Raw genomic sequence first — 25,602 nt, 5'->3', positions numbered from 1 at the left:
AAAGAGACAGTGTCACTGCGGGATCTCTCTGAGTCTCCCACATCGAGATGGGGTGATCACATTATAAACCAGTTGGGCTACCATGCCACACAATTATAGATCACTGTGGCTGAGGGTTTGCTCATATCAGGCACTGGTCAGAGTTCTCTAAAAGCTCTCTCTTATTGTCACAACTGCCCCATGAATAGCATACTAATCCTAGCTTGACCCTGTTCAGGAAATGTGCTTTGAGGTATGATAATATTCCTGATTTTTTTCTTTAGCCTATCGTAGTGTGCACTTGATTATACATGGCCCCTTGCTCCCTTGATTCAAGGGAAACGAGCACAGAGCCATCGCTGTGTATTTCATCCACTGTTAGTCTTGGGAAGCTAAATTGCCTTTTAACGCCTGTTCCTTGTTTATAACCACCTTTATTCTTTTTCTCTGCAGACTTTACTATTTTTACAACCACTGGACGATGCGTGGAGCCACGTACTTCTTCATTTGTGTCAACCTTTCTCTCGCGCTCTTTGAGGAACCTGCATTGTTCCCACTGCCTTTCCTGGTAAGTGTCAGGAACCGGTGGCTAACCACACCTGTTCATACATGAGTTGGGCCCCGTGTCTTTTCCTTCCTTTTTTTTCACATTTCAGTAAATGTTAAATTGGTTTTATTTTTATTGCTGGGGGTTGGGAGAATTCTGCCTCTTCTCTGAGTTGATGCTTCAATCATGAGGCGTGTAGAATGAGTGGAAGGTTTTTCTCTTCTATGCACACAAGGATGGATTGGATATACAACTGATATTTGAGAAGCATACTTATTTAATGACAAATAGACAGTGTGGTAACATAGTATGATATGTGACTTTTTGTTTTTGTCACATTTCCATGTTTTTTCATAGTCATAAATCATAGAATATTGGTGCTTGGTAGCTGATCACAAATTATTTTAACTGACATATCAAATTAACCAGCTATCCAAGATGGGTCTAAATAATAAATTGATGTCCTCCTCATGTTAATTCCTGACTCAATACTGCTTACACTTCTAAGAGTAGTTGTGACAGAGACCGTATGACTTACAAAGCCTAAAATGCTTACTATCAGGTCCTTTAACAGATAAAGTACATCAACCCCTAGCTTTAAAGAACAGGGTTTTATTATCTTCCATGATTCTGTGAGTGCCTGGCCTCAACTAGGCAGATTTTCTCCTTACGTGCCGTTGGCAGGGCTGGTAGACATGGGGAAGCTCTGTACGTCTCTGGAGGTTGGCAGGTGCTGCTGGCTGTCAGCTAGGAGCTCACCTGGCTGGAACTGGGGACCAGCATGCCCTGTTCCCTTCTACATGGCCACTCCGCATGGCTGAGGCTTCTCCCAGTGGGTGGGGGGTCCAAGGAGGAGCATTCCAGGTACAAGCACCGTCAGCCTCTGTTTGCATCATACTTGCTGATATCCATCCCATTGTCCAGAGCCCATCAGATGCCCAAGCCCTAAGTCAACACAGGAGGACATTGCCCTAGTGGGCAGAAACTGGAAATATGGCTCAATGGGGGTCACTTCCATGTGACCAGGATTCCACAATTAATGAATTCTTTGGATAGAAAACTTTTAGCCCAGTGACTGTAAAACAAACACAGAGTCTGAAAAGCTGTGCATTCCCAGACCTGGGTGGGATCAGTTCCTTCCCAGCACCAGCCCACCCAGGCCAAGGGCACAATTTCACAGGGTCATCTCCTCAGTCCCTTTCTCTCTTCCTGAGTCCACACCCCTCTGTTTGTTATTGGTCACATACAGCTTTGGGATGCCTGCCTCAGTTGCATAGTGTTCCTTTGGCCAGTATTTGCACTTGAAGTGTCTAATATCAAATGTGTTATAGAGGTGGGGGCCTTTGGCCCACATACAGCATTACCAAGCAAATCTTATTTCGTACAGAGGCGCCCTGAGGTGCCCTGGAATTGCCCCCAGCCCTTTTGCAAGCCTGGCCTTGACAGTGAATCTCTATAGCTAAAGAACGAACAGGCTGAGAGCTAGAAGGTTGGCAAGGGGCTGCAGCCCACATTGGTGCCCAGGACCCATGAAGGCTAGAGTAGGGGTAAGAGGACTGTGTCACCTGCTGCTCTCAGGGCCCAGAGCCAGCCACTTCTTCCCTGTCCATTAGGGAGTCCATTCCCTCCAGCCCTCACCCCAGACCTGTCTTCATGGCCTAAGTCAGGTTGCCCCTTTCCTCAACTCTTTCTACTTTTCCACTCTTTTCTCCCCATTGATGGAGGAAAACATCCTCACTAGGAGGAGTTACTGCCTCCTGACAATCACAGGCAAAGCCTGGGTGGCAGTCTCAGGTTAGAAATCTATCAATAGCTTCCCGCAGGGAATTTGGAGTGAGTGACATGTAACCTGTGGAGGAGGCGGTTAGCACTTCGCACTGGTCTCAGTGGTCTCCACTCTGTCCTCCAACTGGCTAAATATGGGCTGCAGGGCAGCAGTGGCAGTGATGCCTAAGGAATGACCCACCATTTCAAAACACATCTTTGGGGAGTTATTTTAACATTGGAGAGACTGAACTTCTAGATGTCTGTTATGATTGTGAACATGGGGGTTGAGAGCACAGAAGACGCCTACCTCTGCCATCCCTGACCTCTTCTTGTCTGAGGAGATGCCTCTGCCTGCTTAATCAGCCCCTCCCAGGAAGCCGTGTGGGTTGGATCTTGGAATTCATGGCTCAAGGGCATGTTTCCTTTTAAGAGGAAGAAATCATTCCAGCCAGCAAATAATTTTGCTGCAACTTTCAGTAAAATGAAGGGACATCACTAATTCTCAGAGGTGGCATCCATGTGGCACAGGGAGCGTGTGAAAGAACTAAAGCTGAGCCTCCGGTGGCAGGCTGCTATGTTTAGTTTCTGTTTTCTGTGTGCAGGTGACCTCAATAGCAGAAGTACTCTGTCTGACTGCGTTCTTCGGGAGACTTGTACATTTTGCAAAAGTCACTCATCAGATGGTTTTCTGGAAGGATACAAAGAACATCTGCATCATGGTAACCATTGTGGTGAGTGCTCAGTATGGTGCCTTTAAGAGGTGTGGCTCAAGGCAGACACTGGAAAGACTTGATGCATTTAACTTGATCAAGCATCAATGACAGACGTCAGTACAAACATCATCAGCACAACTGCAAGCAGACCACAGCTGGAGAGCAAGCTAATAGGGTGAAATGTGACAGTGTGAACATTTGAACATACTAAGAGCACTTCCAAATGAAAAAGAAATATGGCAGAAACTCCAATGGAAAAAATGTGCAGGTGAAGGCAACTCATAAAAGAATAAATAAATACTGGTAGATATGAAAATAAATGATTAACTTCACTGATTAAGAAATTTATATGAATACAATAATAAAATAACACATGTTTGCCTGTAAAACAATGTTAGCAATGTCTAGAGAAAACAGACCCACTTCTACCCCACTGGGGGGAGGAATAGCTGTCATTCTGGAAGGTGGGTTGGCAGTTCTTTTGAAAACCTTAAATGTGCGTGCGCTCGTACCTGACTTATTGGTGGGAACTGATCTTTAGGAAAGAAGGATGTGCTCAAAGCTTTAGCCACAAAATTGGTCATGGCTGAGCTGTTCAGTGAAAACTGGAAACAACGCCACTTCCTTACAATATATGTGTTAGATAAAATGTGGCACATCTGCACAGTCCTTTAAAAGGGTGTCAAAGCATGTGTGTCTTTGTTAAGGAGAGATGCTTGTTATCTATTATGCCAAAAGAGCAGGGTTCAATAGTTGGATCGCATCTTTGTTAAGAAGAAAAAAGGGAAGGTCATTAATAGATTCATAGAAGAATCTGGAAGGATATATGCTAAGCAGCTATGCCAAGTGAGGCAGGACAATGTACTCTGAGATGCTGCTGTAATGAGCAGAGAGTCCAGCTCAGTGGCCAGCTAAGTGTGCTTTATATCTGACATGTCAGCACATGGCCCGCGTGCCTGAACCGTACTTCTTTCCAATTAACCTGGGGCTCAGTCCCCTCACCCCTGCCCTTTTCACTTGATGTTCTTTTCCTGAGGGAAGGGGACATCCATTCTCAGAGCTTCCATGAACACGTGGTGGGTAGGGGTCCCCATGTTGTAGCTGATCCTGGTTCCCCCTCTGAGTTGCTTTCCTCTATGGCCAACAACTGACTAGTCGTTTCCACATTAGTGGTTCAACTCAAACCCACCCTCTTCCTCCCCACAACTCCCCTGGCTGTTTGACTTTGTCCTCCATCACCCAGTGCCAAGTCCTCCTCACCAAGCCTCCCCCTCCTGCCTGTTCTCTCAGCCTCCCCACCCCGCTGGGTGACTCCTGCACAGCTTCCTCTGTAGCCCCCTGCTCCCTGTTCTGCGATTTGGCCCGTGGCGGTGGTCTCTGATTTGGCCATCACCTGCTCTCTGCTGCATGCCATTCTGCTCCCACAGCATGGTTCGGACTTGTATCACCCCTTTCGGGACCTGCTGTGGTCACTTCAACCTCAGATCCCTGTTCCATGCATTTTCTTTATTTTTTTATTTTTATTTTTATTTTTTTTAAATTAGTTTCAGGTGCACAAAACAATGCAATAGTTATACTTTTCACCCCTCACAAAGTGACAACACCCCTCCCCCAATCCACCACTTCCCCCAGCCCCCGATATTATACATATCTATTACAATTCCACCGACTCCACTCCCCACACTATACTCCACATCCCATGGCTATATATATATATATATATATATATATATATATATATATATATATATATAAAATTATAGTTGACATACAATATTACTCAGCATCAGCTTCAGGTGTACAGTGCAATGGTCAAGCCTCTACACCATCCATGAAGTGGTCTCCCTAACAAGACATGTGACCATCTGACACCCTACAAAATATTTACAACATTATTAATTATATTCCCCAAACTGTCTTTCATGTCCCTGTGGCAATATTATAGTTACCAATTTATGGTTTCTAATCTCTTCCCCTTCCCTCTTATCCCTACCCCCCTCCCAACTAGCAACCATCAGTTGTGCCTCTATATCTCTGAGACTACTTCTGTTTACTTTGCTCGTTCATTCAGTTTTTTAGATTCTACATATAAGTGAAATCATATAGTATTTGTCTTTCTCCGACTTATTTCACTTAACATGATGTTCTCTAGGTCCATCCATATCATTGCAAATGGTAAGATCTCATTCTTCTTTACAGCTGAGTAATACTCCATTGTATAAATGTACCACAGTTTCTTAATCCAGTCATCTACCAATGGGAATTTTGGTTGTTTCCAAGTCTTGGCTATTGTAAATAGTGCTGCAGTGAACATAAGAGTGCATATATTTTTTTCCAATTAGCATCTTGGGTTTCTCTGGATAGATACCTAAGAGTGGAATTGCTGGGTCATAAGGTAGTTAGTTCCATTTTCAGTTTTTTGAGATACCTGATTTCCATAATGGCTGCACCAATCTGCAGCCCCACCAACAGTGCACCAGGGTTACCTTTTCTCCACAACCTCCTCAGCACTTGTTGTTGGTTGATTTATTGATGATGGCCATTCTGACCGGAGTGAGGTGGTATCTTATTGTGGTTTTTATTTGCATTTCTCTAATGATTAGTGAGGCTGAACATTTTTTCATATGCCTGTTGGCCATCTGTATGTCCTCTTTAGAGAAATTTATTTTCATATCCTCTACCCATTTTTTAATTGTGTTGTTTTTGTTTTTGGTTTTTTTTGGTGTTGAGTTGAATGAGTGTTTTATAAATTGTGGATATTAACCCCTTAGCAGATATATCATTGACAAATATCTTCTCCCATTCAGTAAGCTGCTTTTTTGTTTTATTTGTTGGTCATTTCCTTTGCTGTGAAAAAACTTTTAAGTTTGATGTAATCCCATATGTTTTTTTTTCTTTTATTTCCCTTGCCCAAGGGGATATATCAGTACAAATATTACTCAGAGTAACGTCTGGTTCATGCATTTTAGACACGGCTCCTGGATTAGTTCTTCAGAAGCACACTGCAGATCCCTTTCTTCCCTTGCTCAAAATGTCTGCGAGCCCCACAGACTGTGAGCGCTCCGGCTCCCCTGTCCTGCAAAGGTTTCACAGGGTCCGCTCACTCCAGTGCCCAGCTGCCTGCTGCCCCCACACACTGCTGGCTTCCCTCCCCTGGGTTCTTCTCTTGCCCTGTCCTCAGGTGATCACAAACCTGGCATTAATCAGGATCAAGGATGTTTTATATTCTAGAAGGTATTATCTTTAGGCTAGATAGCCTCTGTCTTATGCGTGAAAACTGAAGGAAAGTTAAAGTGAAGCAGGCAGCAGTGTGGGGACGCATCACAGTGATGGCCACAGCAGGGCTCTGATGTCACACTGCCTGGGTTCCAGTCCCACCTGTCCCTTATTAGTTCTGTGACCAGGGCCATGTACTCACCCTCTCTGGGCTTCAAGTGTCACCATCTAGGAATAGTGCCCATGTGATGGATGTGACGAGGATAAAATGGAATCATCTGTGGATGGTGTTTATTATGCTCCATGGCACACATAAAGGTGCAAATGGAAGTGGCTATTAATGTTCTACTATAAAGCTGGAATCAATCGTACTGTTTATGAAACTTGCTGTTTTCTGTGATGTCTGTGAGCCCTCTTCCGGGTCAGTGAACAGGCATCCACATGGTCACTCGCTCTGCCCTCCTGCAGTGCAGCACTGACATCACTGTCCTGTGTCTCACAGCTGACCTTGATTGATCTGATCACCTACGGGTCCCTGAAAGCTGCAGGTATCCACAGCGTGCGCTGGTCAAGGGCTTTAAGGCCAGTCTTCCTAATTAACTTCCCTGAAAGTCGTCAGGTAAGGATGGGATTTATGACTCACAGGGACTTGGTTTTGTTTTTGCAGAAAACTGGCTGGTTGTTTATCAGTGAAATGGAATTTTGTCTTCACAGATCCGAAGGACTTTCCGCAGCATCCGGAACACTTTGCCCGATATCCTCTACGTCTTCCTCCTGTTTATGTTCAGTGTGCTCATCTTCTCCCTTATGGGCTTGAAGCTCTTTGGGGACAGGTGAGCATGCCGCTCAGGGAGCTTCCGCCTGTGAGTTCTCCCAGGTTTGGGTTCAGCCTGTTGGTGGCAGAATACTGTCACCCTACACTATCTTCCTCCTTCAGACACTCCCCTAGTATGCTTGAAAGTGGAAAAATGTATCAAAAACTACAACTTCATTTATGTGTGCAGTTTTTCACTTTGTGTTTTTGGTTCCCCTTTAGAGGACTTAAAACCGTGGAAGGATTGCCCTACTTCACGAACATCCTGGAAATAGTGTTTGAGCTCTACGTACTGGTCACCACCGCAAACAGCCCTGATGTCATGTGCGTGCCTCCCCAATTCACATACACGGACCTCTGTTACCGAAACAGAATTCACTTTGTTAAAAGCGCCTGTCTCCTAGGGCTGTTGATTCATATTCATTGTAAACATTTTTGAAGAATACAACATTTTTTCACTAATGATAGCATAGCTTCTCTATTTAAAATTAAATTTAGATGAATTTTTTTTTAGACTCACAGCAATAGGACATATCACTTGGGATACAACTGTTAAATATTTGAGCTCGTTCTCTATTCTGCACTTTTCTTTGAGTCTTGAATGTAAACACCTGAGCCATCTTTTTAAAGAGATCATGGCTTGTTCTCCTGAGCAATGATGTAGTTTCTGGCTAAAAGAAACAGGAAAGAAATGTAGAGATTCGTAGATGTGTCTACCGAAATGCCAGTTTTGCACACATGTAGACATTCTAATGTCCTTCTCATTATGTGTTTACCTTGTTCATGGTAGGATTATCAAATGGTGCCACGCTTTGTAGACACCTCTTCAGGTCTGGAGTGTGGACAGAGCTCTCACTACAAATGCAATCCCGTCTTGTGCAGTCCTGCCCTCTGGGGGAGGATCATCATTTCAACTTGTTCTTCCTTGTTGCTCACTCTTGGGCTTGACTCTGGCCAACATGAGCAAGATCAAGTCTGGCCCTCCTTGAGTTCTCTTGGACCTTCTCAGACCTGGGCTGCCACGTGCTGGCACCCCAACATCCCCTCCTGTAGGAAAGCCAGTCTCCGTCGAAGATGGAGTGAGCATGCATCCTGACTTATGACTCTTGTGCTGGCATGATTATCAATGGTGCCCCTTTCATTCACATTGTGTCAATGTGGATAGAAAATTATCAGGATCCTAAGCAAGGCAGCCTGGTGTCCCTACAGAGCCTTGAGTATAACCCTGAGCCACCCTTCAGGTTCCCACTGTGTTTCTGGGCAAGTCACTCTCCTTACTAGGCCTTGATTTTCTCATGATGAAGGGAGGGAATGGGATGGGGGATCCCCAAGGTCCTGCCTGTGTTGAAAGTTGGCACCTCTATAAGGTGCTAAGAATTGCAGAAGGCAGGGTTGTAGCGAGCTGTTTACCTGAGAGATGGTGTGGCTTTGGGGCCCCATCACACCATATGGGGGAGTGTTAGAGTAAGTGGTTTTCCTGTGCCTCTTTTGTCCATGTGTGTTGTCACCTCAGCTCAGCCTTTTATTCAGTGTGGACCTATGGTATGAAAAACCATGAAACATAATTGTTTCCTTCTAGGATGCCTGCCTATGAATTCAATTGGTGGTATTCTCTGTACTTTATAACTTACATCATCATCAATACCTACATCTTCATGTCCGTCTTTCTGGCTGTGATCTACAACAATTACAGGAAGCACTTGAAGGTATCATGCATGTCAGGGACGGGAAAGGCAACTGGGCTGGGCACAGTGGCAGGGAGGTTGGCAAGTGCGTTTGTTAAATATTTGAAAGTTTCTTGTCTCTTTGCTTTGGTGAATCTGAAGTCTTACTTGGTGTCTTGTTCTGTGCTGCTCAGTGGGTGGTTCTTTCCCGGTCTCTGTGATGGGTCTGACAGTGCCTGAGCACTGTGTGCAATGGCGGGTCCTGGCTTTGCTCCTGCTCTTAACATATCAGAGAACTTGTGGCTCCTTGAAATGTTTTGTGTAGGATCAGGGGTTGTGGGGATTCTCCAAGCTTCCAACTCCTTTTCTCCTGCCAACAGAAGCAGAACCTTCTTACAGCCAGCAGCTTCTGCCCTAGTACCTGCTTGTTTCATTATATCTGGAGAATTCCTGGAGGTGTTGGGTGGACAGAGGCTCCCGAGTACTTGGGGTGAAGGATATTTATTTGCAGCCCAGGATCCCCCAGGACACCTCAGCCATTTCACCTGCCCACCCGCCCTCCACTGCCACCATAGGCAATTATCTCAGGCTGGGTGTTTTCTCATATTGTAAAACTAGTTGCACAGAAAAGCCTTTCAATAAAGGATGATTTTCCTTAAGGATGAAATAGGCTTTGGGCTTTTGATCCTTTGGTTCTTTTCTGAAATTGTCATTGTTTGGGGATGTTATCACTGAGAGCAAGTGGAAAGTTGAGGAGAACTTAATGTTTGCACCAAGAAGAAGCAGGTGGTAGGTCAGAGTCTGAGATTTTGCCAAATAGGCCTATGAAGGGGTCTGGCCTGTCCAAGTCCTAAGAAGTCTATGCACTGTGCGCAACCTAACTGCCCCTGATCCCAAGGCAAGGCCTACTGGAGACCCCGTACTCTGACTTCCTCTCTCTGGGCAGAAAGAGGCTGTCCCAGAGTCTGTTGTGCCTCGTCTCTCTCCTGATGGGCAGAACTGTTGCCAAGATCCCCCACCCCTGAGAAAGCATTTCTTTTTGTAATCTTCTGCAACATGGAACAGTCAGCAAACGTATCTGAAACATGCCTTATGGCTCAGTATCACACAGAGTTCTGAGGAGTTAAAGATGATTCAGACCCATCCTGTGCCCTTTAAAAATTGAGTCTGGCCACTTCATCAATTAATTGGTGACAATATTGGGTAATGGCCTTACAGGGAGCAGTAGGGGTGGGTATCAGGTGGCCCATTGTAACCAGAGGAGGGCTGTCCAGCCTGTCCCCTTCTGGGAGATTCCCTTTGGTCAGGCCAGATGGCAGCTCCTGGCAGGCTGTCCTTCCTGCTTGGGACCTCTTCTTTCTGCACCACTTCTAGCCTAGTTCCACTACCCCGACTTTCCTCTTTCTCCTCTCTTTCCTGATTGACTTAATGGTGGCTCTGACTCCTCACTCTCCTGGTTTCCCTCTCAGCAGCAAAACTGATTGTCAACCTTTCTGAAATCTTCTCTCCTTCTGGGCAGAGCAGAATTGAGACCTGTCTGTCTCTTGTGGCTTTGTATCTCACCACACAGATCATCCTTCATGGGCCCCCTCATGTAAGCGTGGTAAGATAAATCTTTTTATGCAGAGAGGGTTAGCTGCATAGACCTGGAGCTGAGGGGGACAGTGTACCTTGCTTATCAGCAGACCCATCACTGACTTCTCTTTGGCACTTCCATTACCTTGAAATGTGTATGGTAAAGAAAGGAGGCTTTCTTGAATTTTTCCCTTAAAAAACACAATTCTGTTTTTTAAAGAATGAGATTCGCAAACTGGCACACCTGAAACGTTACAAAATGATAGAGGCTTTCAACATTCTGAAAGTCAAGGTGGGCACAGAATTTGTGGTTAAGGAGGCCCAGTGGAAGCGGCTGGCCAAGGTTGTGGTCCCAGACATCAGCACGTCCCACCTTGAGCTCCTTTTGAGGATCTCCGACGAGGGACAGAAGGGGCACGTGGGTAAGAACCCGGGGCCTCTACTGTTCCTCTTCCCTATGTGTTCACCTATGGGGGCTTCTAAAGTGATGGCTAGAACACCACTACTGTTTTTTAATTTTCTTAAATTATCAAATAAAAATGTATATTGGTCTCCCTGCTGGCAACTGTGCAGTGGAAATAAGATCCTCACTGTGTTCTGGCAGGGCTGTCACCATGCTTGTGGTCAGCATTGAGGGAACCATCCAGAAGCTCTTTCCTTATAACATGATCATTCCCCTTCTGGGGTTCTGCCTGAAGAAGGTCACCTAAAATATGGAAAAGAGCTGTATAAATACACGTCTAGATTGCATTTAGTATTTTAAAGTAACCTAAATATCCATGTGTGAGTGGTTGACCGTTATATTAATAATGCTTACTATTCTGACATGCTTGACATTGTTGTGATTGTTTTCCATGCATTGTGTATCTGTGATTCGCACCAGACTAATGAGGGAGTATTTTTGTTATCCTCATTTGTCAATATGGAAACTGGAAATCAAAGGGGGAAAGTAGTTTTCGTGAGTCCACTCTGCTGCAGAGTGGTAGTACAGGCCATCTGACTCTAAGGTCTGTGTTTTTTATCACTGTGCTAAACTTCCCCAATTCTGATAGTCACTTAGTGGGAAATTTTAGTGACATTAACAATGACCATGAAGATGAGGGCGATGTGGAAAGATACACACTGAGTAAAATATGCCCCAAGCTGTAGAATACCCTCACATCTCACCAGTTTCAAGAAATATGTAGATAGAAACACACCAGAATGGAATGATAGCTTTGATCAGATGATGAGAATATAAGTAATGGTAAATTTAAATGAGGTCAGACTCTCAAACTAGCCCAGCAGAACCACAGGTTTTATTTGGACTCCATGCATGTGTGGGAAGAAGAAGATGCCAGTGATTCTCTGGAACTTACATGAAGTCAATCCAGTGTCCAGAGAAACAAGAGACATGTTTTGCAAGACCCTGTCTGATTGGTGGTGCCACCATCTCCCAATGAGTTTTGGATTCAGGATGGAAGAAGATCTCGCCCACCAGAGTCAGCAGGATTGAACAGGTGCCTCCCAGGGAGCTCCAAGCATGTCATCTTAGCCATCCAGTTTGATGTTGTGGTACCAAGTGTCTGGTCAGGAGGCCAGCCTTCTCAAACCTGGACAAGTGGCCTCTGTGTCCCTGTTAGGGACACGCAGTGATGTGCTGTGCCATCCAGCATGTCAGGGTTTGGGTTCTGCTGATGGTGGGGAGGGCGATGGTGACTCATTGGGCAGCAGTGCTTCTCAAGCTCTGTGCAGTGAGCTTTTTAATTTCAATCTATCTCAGACCCATGCTTTGGTAAAATACAACAAAAATGAATAACCAGAAAAATGAAATGGAAAAGAGGTATAAAATACAAGTCCCAATGCTTCATTATAAGGGTCAGCAGGCATGAAATGATTCTGTCAATAGCTCTACAAGTTTCTAAATTTTCATAACTTACCTCATAGAGGGTAGGTCCACAATTACAAGGCCAGCATTGGCCCAGGGTGCCCAGAGACCAACTTTTGGGAAGCACGTTTCTGGTACTTAGAGGAGAGGATCCGGACTTATGCCACCTTGGATCTCCCACTTCGAGATCCAAGGTTGTATGGCCACCCATGTCAGTCCAGTCTCCAAACTTTGGCCACTCTGTTTTCTAGAATTTTCTTTTGATGATTTATCCCCTCTGCTACTTCTAGATGATTGGGAATCTGTCGGGCTTTACAAACTTGCTTTGCAATTTCTGCTGTAAATTGAATTCCTGGATTGCTATTAAAAGATGAGATGTTCCAAACCCAGGGACAGGGGCTTCAGAAGCGTTTGTCAGGCATGGTGAGGCCTTTACATGTGAGTATCTCCTACTCATCTAGAGAAGAGACACCTGGTCACCAGGACCTCCTCACATGAACAACATTTCTGTTTATAAGGTCAGTCTAACTATCGACAGGTGTTTCTCAAGTTGGGAGGATGAACTGCTTTCCTTGTCTTGACAGCTTCTCTCACATTCTGAGCTTCACATGGGGCTCTTACAATACTCTTTAGTGCATAGGATAAACATGGAGCATACCTGGAACCTCTAGTGGCACCCCTGTTTATTCAGGTGTACCATTCCATGAATTAAGTGATCAAGAGGAAGGGGACTCTTTTGGTGCTACCACTCAGCTCTCTGGAGAGTACCAATGAGGATCTGGATACAAAAGGCAGCTGCCCATCTGCTGAGGTTCTTCTCTCAGCATGGGCCATGATCCTGGACAGGGTCACATCTGCAAGAGTTACCAGAGAAGTCTGGTCCATGACAAACGGGAGCAGCAGAGCTTCAGAATGAGGCCTGGCCGAAGCCCTGGCAGTGCCATGGAACATTGTCACTCTGACCAGGAATAGCCACAGTAGGGGAATATGTGGATCAGGTGACATTTTAACTCCTCCAGAAGTGAGAAGCCTCAGATCTTCAAAGGGGTCCATGGTCATCCAGCAAGAAAATCAGCATAGTTGTTGCAGACTTGAGAGAAATATGTGACTCTGCTTGCAGATCCAGCTCCCTGGGCAAAATGCAGAGATGGCAAAGACCAGGCTCTGTCCCTTACATGAAAAACTGATGTGTCTGTTCTAGGTTTTTCTCTAGCAACATTAATGTACTTTGTTACAGATGCACGTACTTAGAGTCATGCCAATTGACATGTTTAATGACAATATGATTTAAAGCTTGAAAAAACTAGTTTTTAACAAAATCAATTTTTTGTTATATTTTAATTGGGGCGTCATGAAGAACAAATATATTTAGACATAGAGCCATAGCATTTTAATTTCTTTGTAAGTCTTTAGGTAAATGGAGATTATTGACTATTTACCTAGGTATTCATTAGTCTAATGCCCTGCATTCAATTAGTAATTTTAGAAAATGCATTTAAGAAACTATAGGTAGCTGATTCACTGTTGGCACTAGGATTTGTCATAGCAGAATAAAACTGAATGCTATCGATATAATTTAAGCAAGTAACTCTGTAGGTCCATGTGATTTACAACATCATGTGAGATTTATACAAGACAATCAATAAAGGTCTGAGTTTTTAAATCATAACACAGTTTAAGTCAGGCCACATGGTTCTAGCCCAGGTTTAGGTTTGTGGATGCCTTAATGATAGCTGAGATCATGTCACCAGTTGACCCATGAGATAAGGGTGAGGAAGGTGAGAACTTCCAGCCATTTTAAACTCTTTGGGGGAGACCCAAGCTTCTGTGCTGACTTGGTCTTACCCTTCAAACCTTAGAGTCTCCATGTATTTTGGGGTCATCTTTCATTGCAGACAAAACAAACTTTCTACGCTTGGCTGATCTTCTCAACATCCAGGTGGTCACCATCAACATCAACAGACACCCGCTGGAAGCCTGGATGCCTCGGGTATACCAGTCGTCCGTAAGCCTCTTGGTCCAGAAGATGGTTCGGCACAGGTTTGTGGGACACGGCCAGTTTTCTTTCAAGTTGCTTTAAAAATAGAGGAATCTGTTTATGCTGCCTGGACTGAATGTGTTTTGTCATTGAAGCCATAAATTAGCCCCCATTCATTGTTTTTGGCATTGAGATGCATGAAAAGGGTTCTTAGCCAAAAGGACTGGCTTCTAGATTATGCTCCCTTCTGTGATGTTTCCTGAGCTGCTCAAGAATCACAGCCTCACTGTGCTCTCTGAGCCAGGGAAGCTGACCTCTCTGAATTCAGGAGTTCCTGGTACCATCAGATCCACTAGGAAGCTGATGTTAAATATGACACTTTTACTCTGTTAAAGTGTATGGTAAGAACTCACGAGTTAGAGTTCCTGCAATGATTGTTAAGAAGACTAATTAATTCTTTTATTCTCAAGCAGATGGACTCCAGAAAGAGTCATTTTTTCTGATGGGAGATATTTTTCATGTGTGTGGCCTGGAATACCCCTATCATCAGAGGCTCATCCTTTCATTTTATTTGAATTTAATGTTTCATAAGAATGGTTCAGAAGTCCTTGAAAATAGCTCAGCCTATGATGTAGGTAGAGATCCTTTTTAGCTGCCCATATTTTATATTTAGCAAAGCCCTTTATATAGAGGCTTCTTTCTGATCATCATAATGTTGAACTACTGATGTATTTCATATGGTGGATGTTTGCATGTCCACACATGACAGCCAGGACTGGGCCCTAGAATCTATAGCTTCCTGGAGAAGAGTGGGGTCAGAGTTCCTGCTCTGTCTTCCCATTGCCATGCCCAGGGTGTCCCCAGGAATCCCTGGAACACAGGGGACAGGCACCTGAGCAGGGTAGCCTGCTCTGTAATTGCAAAGTTGAATCAGAACCCAGTTATCACATTTTCACCCCACACTTGGTGAGGAAGCTGGACGTGCCAGTCCCCTGGAAGGCTTGTGTACATCAGGGGTAAAGAGGTCTCCAGATGCTTTCTTATTTAAGGATGTTAACTTTTCTAGGGAAGAGTAGTAGAGATGTGTTAATAACAATCCTGTGCTAAACCCTAAACCTTTTCCTTGCCCCTGATTCTGCCTAAGCTTTCCTCTGACTTAGGTACTATACCCTCAAAGGCAACTTGAGAAAACCATACCTGTCTTTTGCCCCTCACTCTGTCTTCATTTTCTCCTTGGTAGGAAGGGCTGCACCAATGTCAGGGGAGGCAGGTGAATTTCAGGGTCTTGGCCATGCTGAGCCCTTTCCTTTCCTGGGACACAAAGTAACCCTGGGAGGGCTGGGATGTGCTCCTTTCTGAGAAATGCATGATGACAACATCTCTTCTTTTCTTCCCTCCTGCCAGGATTTTTGTGTGGGTTTATGATATCATCATTCTAATAAATGCCATATTCATTGCTCTGGATGAGAAAATCCCCTTCATTTCCGATGTAGAATGGCTTTTCCTTTCTCTCTACATTATTGAGATTCTCCTGAAACTGTACACGTATGAGCCCAGAGCCTATTTTGAAAGAAAGCAGTTCTGGAACTGGTGAGCATGTGTGTTCTGGGTGAGGGGAAGGGCCTCCTGTCACAGTTTGGGGAATATGGTGGTTGTTTTCCAACTCCCATCTGCCTGGTTTTGAAGCACCTTCTAGTGAAATCTGGGGGCAGGAGAGCATCTGGTTTAGTAAAAGTTGTAATTCATGATGTCACTTTTTAGTGTAGCTAAAATTAGAATCACAGACCATGACACGTTGGATTTGGACAACTTCTTAGAACATCACACCCAGCAAGGCAATTCCTTCCATAGCTCCCCAACCTACTCCCCTAGTCTTTTTATCAGAAAACTTGGCCTGCCTGGTGGGACCAAGAGCACTGTTAGCAAGCTCTTTCCTGGACTGGATGTATTTCCCTCTGGCCTTCTCATCTCCAGGCTTTGCACTGAACCCATCGTATCCCACCCTGTCACAAACCAGCCCATCCATTGTGAGAGCCCTGGTGTGCATCAGGCATCACAGACACAAGACATAAGGTGCAGGCCTGACTTAAGTAGTGCACTGCTCAGCAGTGTTGGATGTCATCACTGCTGTCAGTGCCAGAAAACTCACTGGGATGTGTGTGTGGCCAAAGGGGAACTGATCAGTGGTGCCCAATGTTTTGTTGTCCTTTTACACTGTTGTCAGAAAGACAATGATGAATTTCCTCTTTAATTAAAACATTACGATGCAATAAGTAAAGGTAACACCAAGAAGGATTATACTATGTTTTCTGAAAGTGCGTCCAAGTTTTCTTACGAGTATATGGTTACTTTGGAAGACTGAGTGATATGAACTGGTGGTTCCTACAAATTTCCTTGGCTGGTTCATTGGAGCAGCCAGTGAGTAAGGACTGGATTGCTTAGACCTGGTGTTTCTTGCTTTATACCCACCATCTTAACAATTATGGAAGTCTGTTTTATGGCTGGATTGTTGCCTCATATAAGATACTGGATCTGAAATTTCTTTGGGAGCCTGTATCCTCGGCTTGGTAGGTGCTCCCCTTAACTTGGCCTTTGTATATGCACTGTTAGGTTTGACACGCTGATCATCATCGCAGCTCTGGTGGCCACTGTGGCCAACACCACCATTCAGTCAGGTCAGTGTCACCTGCTCTCAACTTCACCTCTTCCTGGGATCCTGCCTTCAACCCACCTGTACAACTAAGGTGTTTGGGACGAGGCAGTGGGGACACAAGAAAATTAGTAAAAATGTTCTGTGTTCTGGAGGGGGATGGTGGCTTTGTCTGTGTTGAGCTTGATATCAGAGCTTTCATTTGTAGGCGTCCATCACACCAGGTACTCACCTGGTCATCCCTCTCCCCACTACCCTGGGTCTCAGGGCTAACTTCCACATCTTTGACCCCATGTTGGCCTCCACCCAGGACCCAGCTGTAGCAGGAACTCTGCAGGTCCCAGGCCCATCACTCTTCTGTTCCCACCTGCATGTCCCCCCACCGCCTGCTCACTCCTCCTGTAGAGAGCAGAGGGGGCTATTACAGAGAATGCCGCTTCTGAACATAACTATGAAATGAATCCTGGGAAGGAAGGGTGTATGGAAATGTGTTCTGTAGAACTGGATCCACAGTCCCTTTCTGATGATGATCTGAATCCCACACCTGCATTCACAATTCCTTAGCTCTTGGGGCCGGAGGGAACACTCGGGTTGTACACTCGCCGGCTCATCTTTGATTTGCTGGAGGAATTAGTGATTCAAGGCAGCACTGGCTTCCTCTTGCTCAGAGCCATCATCCTGTTCTCGAGTGCAGCCCCATCTTTCCCCAATACCCACAGGATCTCACACATCATCAACTAAAAGAGATGAGCCAGGGATGCTCAGAAAATGGAATGTTCAATGATCATGTTCTTTTTCCAGCAAGGAAATACAACAGTCAGCAGATTCTGGATATTGTCTTGATATTGAGAATACTCCGGCTCTTAAGGGTCATTGTCAGCATTCAGAGGTAAAAACGGAGTGACATGAAATGGTGCACCTGGGTGGCTCCCCACATTGGAAATTGGTGGGAACAAGCCTGCCTCAGAACTGTAAACATGCCCTACTGAACCCAGAATGTAACTTGTATAGAGGATGGGGTTCTCCAGGGAGGCAGGGAGTTGGGGGAAGCATGTAAAGATGGTGAAGAGCACTCGCATGGCAGCTCCCTGAGGGCACGGCTTCTGCAGGTCACTTTGCTCCCTGTGGGTAGACTCCTCAGCTGTGCCTGCTGCACTGACTGAATAACAGTGGCCCTGATGGCAGCCCCTGCTAATCCAATGGTGTGCTCACCATTGTCCTGTTACACTCCAACAACCCTTCATATGGGGGCTTTTGTTATCCCTGGTTTACAGGTGATGACAGTGAAGTTCAGAGACGTTAAGTAACTCCCTCAGTGGTGCATCCAGGAAGAGGCAGAACTAGGAAGCTAACCCAGGATTCTGATCCCAAAGCCCAGATAACCCCTCTGTCTTTGATAGGCCAGGTCCTTCAAGGAGTGTGCCTTTGTCCGAAGATGGGCCTGCTTCCCAGAAAGGGCTCTGTTGTCAGCATAAACCCCAGGTCAGCCTCAAAACAGGCTGGATTTCAGTGGAGAAAAGCTGGGAGAGAAAAACAGCAGAGCTCATTAGCTTTTCAGCCTGGTTGCCCCTCTTTCGTACCAGGAAAGGTCTCTGTGATCAGCTGTCTTATGATTTTTTAAATTGGCCTTGCTCTACTTCAGGGGAAACAATGGGCTCCCCCCTCAGTTTGGTAGATGGACTGACTATAAAGGCCAGTTCCTGTGAGCATTGGAGTGCAGACCCAGGGCTGGGGGAAGGGCACTGAACCAGATGTGTCAGCGTGCTGTCAGTGCTTCTTTGCCTGCATGGGAAACATTGTTTTATCCCAGATTCCGGGTGATCGTGACTACCTTGATTAACATTGGCCCCACGATGCTGACGTTTGGTGGACTTGTCTTGGTAAGTGGTGTTCCCATTGCTATTTTATGGGAGATAAGTTGTAAGATGTTCATTCATAGCAAGTCTCAGTGAGCCCTATTTTAAATGAGGAAAAAAAAGGGAGATAAAGTAAATGAAATTCACTGGTTTCTTGTAGCAAATTTTAGAAATATCAAGGGTCTATAAATACTGGGCAAGTGTAAGTTATAAAACACTGGCTGCTGTAATGAACACCAGAACTTCAGTGGGTTTACCCCACTGTAGTTTGTTTCTCATCTGTGATCTGGGTAGGTTTTCCTAGCTAGCAGATGGTTCTCGGGGATGCAAGCTCCTTCTAGCTCATGGTGCTGCCCACCCCCACCCCTCCAGGCCTCAGATCTTTGTTCTACTCATGTGGAAAGTCCACCTGCTCCTCAAGATACCAGTGGTGAGAATATAGCCACACAGGCAGCAAGGGGGCTGTGGCCTCCTCTCAGGAGTGACTCCATAGTGCAGATGAGAGAGCTTGAATATTGATGGACACTCTGCTACAGGGTATTGCTTTCTTTTCTGTTATGATGGTAAATAATTCAGTAAGTCCAGAAGAATGAAGGAGACCCATTCCCACCCCCCTCCCCCCACACCTCTTTCCCAGAGGTAACTGCTATTACAGGTTTCATGTTATTCTTCCTAAATAGTTCTATGCACACAGCAAGAATATACACATGTATGTGTATATATCCAGTTTATTGTTGTGTCAAATGGGGTAATCAGTACAAAATGTTTCACAACCTTTTTCCACCTAATATCTTTGCCATATGTCCTGGAAGTAAGTAAGCTCTACTGTGAATAAAAGTCCTCCTGAGGGAGATTCCAGAACACAGGTCTGCCCAGTCCCTCTGCTGACAGGCCACTGGGCGGTTTCCCCTTTTTGCCATTACAGACAATGTGGTGAAGACCATCCACGAGCATGCACCTTCCTGTGCTGCTGTGAGCCTATCTCTTGGGTACATTCCTAGAATGGAACTGCTAGATAACAAGCAACACGTGTTTGAAATTTGGATTGATGGTGGCAAACTGTCTTCTAAAAGATGTGCTCCCTATATATTCCAAACGACAGTGTGACAGTTTCTGTTTCTCTGCACTCCTTACAACTGGGATTGAAAAAACATTTTCAATATTTTCCAGCCTGATGGGTGAAAAAATGGTACTGTGTTGTTAGGACGTGCATTTCTTTAGTGATTCTTGATGCTGATTTTTTGATAGCCTATTCATATCCTTGATCCATTATTTGATTAGTTTTATTTTTCATATAAGTTGTAGGAGTGTTTTGTGCAGAAGCAGGCTTGTCACTTGTGGGGTTTTTGTTTGTTTGTTTTAACATAAAGGTGCTTTTTTTTTTGGCTGAATACAAGTTTAATTATATAGTCACACTTGTCAATCTTTTATAGTTTGTAGGTTGTGTCATACTTAGTAAGGCCTTTTTCTACTCAATTTTTTTCTATTTCCTTTATGGTTTGTTTCTAATATTTGACACTTTGGTGCCTTTGTACTTTATTTTGCTATTTAAAAAAAGGTAAAGATCCAACTTTATTAATTTTTTTCCCTAGAGGACTAGATATTATTTATTGAGTAACCCATTAACTTGCTAGCAGCTTTGTTTTTTACTTTGTCTGTGGAACCCATGGGAGAAGTCAGGGTGTGGTCCAGCTGGCCCTTTCCTCTGGCCCTGCATGGACAGCTCTGGCTTGCCCAGCAGATGGCCCATCTGACGCGGCTCACAGGTTTTTCCCATGCTGCTGGAGCTCTTGGTTGGGGAGGAGCTATCCCCAGAATGAGAGTCGCAGCCTGGTGTCTCAGTGCTCCTAGTGCTGCTGCACTCTCAGCCCTTGGTCCTGCAGCGCTTGTGCCCATTGCCAACCGTGCGCCCCTCTAGGTAGTCTACTACGTGTTTGCCATCATTGGGATGGAAGCGTTCCACGGCAAAGTCCGGTTCTTTGACCTGAATTTCACTGCTCCTGATGCCCTGGTGTGTGGGAACCCGGCCCTCAAAGACTCGGCGTTTGCCCGGGACAGGTATTGCAGGAACAACTTCAATGACCTCGCCTCCTCGCTCGTCGTGCTCATGGAGCTCACGGTGGTCAACCAGTGGCACAATATCCTTCTGGGGAAGGTAGTCATATACACAGAGAGACTGCTGCAGGGAGTGCTGACAGTTACTCCGTGTGTGTGTGTGTGTGTGTGTGTGTGTGTGCGCGCACACACACACACAGGGAGGCCAAGTCGGCCTTGGTGTCCCTGAGCTTCGGGACCAGCGAGTTTCTGGAAGGTTCGGTTCCTTAGCTTCCTACTCCTGGCCGGTGGCTTCGCTCTCGTGACTCACCAGGTGGCAAAGTTGTACTTCATCGGCTTCCACGTCGTGGTCGTCATACTCGTGGTGAAGTGAGTTCCCTCCTGCTATGCTGGCGAGTTCAGACCTCCCCCCAGAATGTGTACTGCTCACACCTCCCACGCCCTGGCCCCACCCCGGGGCCATCTCCCAGCTGGACGCTAGGCGCTGGAAGGGAGGGCTCTTACTTTTGTTCACATTTGTGTTTGTCACAGTGTTCCCAGTGCTGTGTGCATCTGGGTGTAGCACACATCTCACAGTCTCACAGTTGTTGTCAGAAGGACTCTGGGTCCTGGCCAGTCTCTGCACCCTTCCCCTCTGGGATTGAATCACCTTTAGAACAGCCCTGTGAACTGTATCTGCCCTCTGCTTAACCCCGCCCACCTGCTGGGACTTGTTAGAACCTAAGAAAGTCCTTCCCTGTATTGCACTGGTAGAAGGGAAATGTGCTTCCTGGAAAATTTCCTTCACTGGTTCCAGTTCTGTCCTGACTGTCAGGGAACACCTCAGTCACTATTTCAAAGCAGCTCACCATTCCAAAGGGCTTTCCTTCCTGCTTAAGAACCAGCTCCCTGAGGACCTGCATCTGAGTCCCAATCACTGGGATTCTCTCTCAAAGGTGTGTTCTGGTTGTCACACCCCTTTCAGAGCCTGGAGCCTGCAATTCTTGGGGTGACAGTTCAGCACCCTTGCCTTCCGTGTCACATTGGGGCTGCTTTGGCCACCCACCACCCTGTTGACTTTACCTTGACAATGTCCTATCCAAGGGATGGGAGGAGAAACCTTGCGTGGCTGTCATCAGGCTACTTGTCCTATGCAGCCTGAATGGAATATACAGTGGGAACAATACAGAAATGCCATCTGAGTGGCTCATAGAGAGGCTGCCAGAGGCCGGGACAGGCCAAAGCAAGAACATGAAAAGGCTGTAGAAATTTTTCTGCATCTCGCTCAAAATCATGGGGGTGCTGTGACAGCCCTGGGTTCCTTCATCATCATTGTTAAGTCAGGAACAGTGAGAGTCTCCCCTCCTGGCAAGCTAACAGGTTAGTCTGCGTATATATGCCACGGACATGCACTGACAGAAGCATGACACCTTTGTTCAGTGACACAGGTGGTTTATTACTCACAGCACAAACTGCAGCGGAGCAGGTTTTGTGTCCCTTCCCTGAACTCTAACTCCCACCGAGGGGCTGGAGGGGCTGCACTGCTGGAGGGGAACTCCCATTTTGGTAGGGCTTCTGGGGACCTGCTCACCTTCCCCTCTATAGAGAGAGGGAATGAGAGACTTGATTTTTTTCTCTGGAATATGAGCACATCTCCAGTGAGGGAATAGAGAGGGTTTTGTCTTTGCTGCCCTGAGATGCCTTGGGAGGGAGGCATCACTGATTTTATTGTCCTGGGATGTCTCCTGAGACAGACATTCCTAAGGTGGCTCTCAGGGCCTTTGCTCAGAGGACCCAGACTGTGCAGGATCCTGAGACATTCCTGAAGAATTGTCTCTCAGCAATTGTTTGGCCCCAACTTTCCCTTAAAATAAATGGCATCTTTTCCTAGTATTCATTATTTAAATAGGTTGTATGGGAAGATGGTTTTGCACATGAACGAAGTTGTGTCCAATCCTTGAGAGGGGTTATGTGTATTTGTCACCTTCCCCTTCCCGTGTGGATATTCTTACAATGGAGGCTGCCTTTTCATTTGGGCTCAGATGCTCTTGGAGCCAGCATTCCCCATCACCTGCACCACTGCCGATACCCTATACTCTTACTCTTTTTCAGTATCTTCATAGCATTCATCTTGGAAGCATTTTTTGTGGCATATTCCTTAGAAAAAAGTGAAGTAGAAACTGCTATTGAGAAGAAGATTCAAGAGCTCGGCGTAGGAGTCCAAGAGTGAGTAGTGTGTGTCCCTTGATATTGCTCACAGACATTTAGAAGTGAAACATGCAGGAAATGCCCTGACCATGTTTAATCCCCCTGCATGTCCCATGGCACCTGCTGATCCTGTGTGCGAGCTCTCAGGGATCCTCGCTGGCTGGATGAGAACCCTGGAAGTGGCTGGAGAGTGACCCGGGGCCATGGCCAGGAACGCACATGAGGGACTCGGGTCAGGGACCTGACCATGTTCATGTGTCTCTTTCTCCTTGAAGGGAAGATGTGCAGGATGGGAAGCTCACTGATAACATGAATGTCAAGGAAAATGACTTTAGTGGGGATGATGAAGACAACAAAAGGAAGGCTTTGAAAGGATTGTACTTCAGAATTGCATCCAGAAGTAAGTTTTAACCCAATGCAAAACTCTCTCCGATCCATCCTCCTCCCAAATGGCCAGTGAGATGTGTGGAGAATGCAAATGTAACCTTCAGTGGCACCCCGTTGCTCAAGGATAAAGACAAGGCCCCCTGCCATGGCCTCCTAGCTCATGCCTGGTTCCTCTCAGATCTCAGCCTCTCTCCTCCTCCATAACTGTCCATGCCTCTGTCAGCCTTCTGTGCCATGGCTCTGCTCTCTGGTCCTGCCCAGGGCTTTGCAGATGCTGCTTCTCCCAACTCCCTCTCACTGCTCCCCATCCTGTCAGTGCACAGCAGGGGCACATTCATCTCTGACTCACTATTTGGTCTCCATCTGTCTTCCTTGCAGACTCAAGGCTCCATGTCTACAAGGCTGTGTCTTTTTTCTGCTCCATGGTATGCCCAAGTCCAACAGTGTGCTTGGGGCATGGGGGCCTTCACAACTATTTGTGTAATTCCTTTATTAATTCTTACTGAATTAACGATTGGCTGAGTCAACCCAAACCAGTCTGGGTATTAGTTTGGGTGTTGGATGCGGTTCCTACAATAATCTTAGACTGAAGACTGCCACATAGGTCGTAGGTGAAGTTGCATGAGCACTCAGCCCCTGCAAGGTGGCTGTCCTCCTCCATCCTCCAGGGAGGACTGTCTCCTTGGTCTCCCTAACCTGAAATGGCTGGAGAGCTCCATGGGATCAGCACCAGGAGACACGAATGATTCTTCCCGACTCTTCATCCTTCCTTTCACAGTGTCTGGCTAGCATGCTCAGAGCATTGTCTTCCATTCAGAGGTCATCCCTCAGGAGAGCCCAGCTCTGATCAGGCTGGATGCTCCCTTTGGACCCCAACACACGCAGGTTTCACATGCCCCTTTCTCCTTCCTCCTAGAATATAGAACTGTGGACACCTTGCTACAGCAGATGTTTGAGTCTGAAATTGCTCCAGAGGATGAAGGCCCTTCCTTGAATGAGATTCTGAACTTCTCCCCCTGTGAATCGCAATTTTGAAAACAGTGCATGACACTGGGTCTGTAAGGGTCCACAACCGGAAATCAAAATACTCTGTCCTCCTTTTTGCATATGCTATTGAGAGATGATTTTTCCTGTGCAGGTTCTCTTCTGTGTTCTGATCAGCCTATGAATGGGCCTCACCTGTCCTGACTCAGCTGAAAGGTATGCCCCGGCTGGAGTCATTTTCAGGTCTCATCATGGAAGTGGGGAGAGGAAAATTCATGAAGTGTTTGTGAGCAGCAGTCATTGTACACATACATATACATGTGTAAAGTCTTTTCAGTGGGCATATGAAAGTTTTTCATTTGCTCTTATATGGCATTTCGCTACTCTGAAAACAAATACTATGCTACAGTGTTAGGTGCATGCATTTTGAATATTTAACTATGGTAATGGAGTACATTCTAGTACAGTAGCTTTCAGATGCAGGGTTTATTCAAAATGAAGAAAATGTGATTTTGAAAATAAAATTCTGTCTCAGTTACTTCTTTTTCAGGGGAGGCTCACAAAGCTTCTTTAATTAAGTTACAATTCTAGCCATATTTTGAAGAACTCATTTTCTGAGGTCACTTTCCCTAGCTAGAAATCTCCCAGTGCAGCGACATGCTCCTTCTGGGAAATTAAAAAGGATATATTGTATTTTATTTTACTTTATTTTATTTATTTAAAAAGTCTAATTGTAATAAAATACACATAACATAAAGTTTACCATCTTAACCATTTCTAAGTGTACAGTTCAGTAGTGTTAAGTATATTCACATTGTTGTGCAACAGACCCCCAGAACCTTTTATCCTCCCAAATGAAACTGTAACCATGGACCAATAACTCCCCATTCCCTCCTCCCCAGTCCCTAGCAGCTGCCATTCTACTTTTGGTCTCTTTAAATTTAACTTCTAGATTACAGTTGCATTTTTTATTGAGGTATAATTGACATATAACATTACATTAGTTTCAGGTAAGCAACATGATTTGACAGTTGTATACACTGTGAAATGATCACCATAGTAAGTCTATATGTCATCCACCATCATACAAAGTAACAAAATATTTTTTGTTATGATGAGAACTTTTAGGATTTACTCTCTTGGCAACTTTCAGTATTCATTATAGTATTCAGTAGTCACTGTGCTGTATGTTATGTTCCCAGGACTTAGTTTATAATTGGAAATTTGTACCTCTCTACCCTCTTCACCCATTTTGCCCACCTCCCAACCACTAACCTTCTAGCAACCACAGTTCTGTTCTCAGTATCTGAGTTTTGTTCGTTTTTTGAGATGCCACATATAAGTAAAATCATACAGAAATTGT

At 45.4% G+C, this 25,602-nt stretch overlaps 1 protein-coding gene across 1 annotated transcript in view; it reads left to right on the top strand.

The window, feature by feature from the left end:
• The window catches only part of LOC109373467 (two pore calcium channel protein 1-like), a 40,797-nt gene extending 15,806 nt beyond the window's left edge, over positions 1-24,991 (top strand). Inside the window, 18 exon segments of the mRNA XM_019627270.1 lie at positions 433-547; positions 2,896-3,024; positions 6,725-6,841; positions 6,937-7,055; positions 7,259-7,360; positions 8,616-8,742; positions 10,496-10,697; positions 14,038-14,182; positions 15,525-15,710; positions 16,731-16,795; positions 17,572-17,659; positions 18,581-18,650; positions 20,545-20,764; positions 20,960-21,050; positions 22,773-22,886; positions 23,144-23,268; positions 24,172-24,274; positions 24,276-24,991. Of these exon segments, the coding sequence (XP_019482815.1) occupies positions 433-547; positions 2,896-3,024; positions 6,725-6,841; positions 6,937-7,055; positions 7,259-7,360; positions 8,616-8,742; positions 10,496-10,697; positions 14,038-14,182; positions 15,525-15,710; positions 16,731-16,795; positions 17,572-17,659; positions 18,581-18,650; positions 20,545-20,764; positions 20,960-21,050; positions 22,773-22,886; positions 23,144-23,268; positions 24,172-24,274; positions 24,276-24,303 (2,146 nt within the window). The 3' untranslated portion in view covers positions 24,304-24,991.
• Positions 24,992-25,602: the final 611 nt, after the last annotated feature.

The sequence above is a fragment of the Hipposideros armiger genome, unplaced genomic scaffold (assembly GCF_001890085.2).
Source record: "Hipposideros armiger isolate ML-2016 unplaced genomic scaffold, ASM189008v1 scaffold_727, whole genome shotgun sequence".
NCBI classification, from domain to species: domain Eukaryota; kingdom Metazoa; phylum Chordata; class Mammalia; order Chiroptera; family Hipposideridae; genus Hipposideros; species Hipposideros armiger.
Note: the sequence above shows the minus strand (reverse complement) of the source record. Positions and strands in the feature narration are given on the sequence as shown.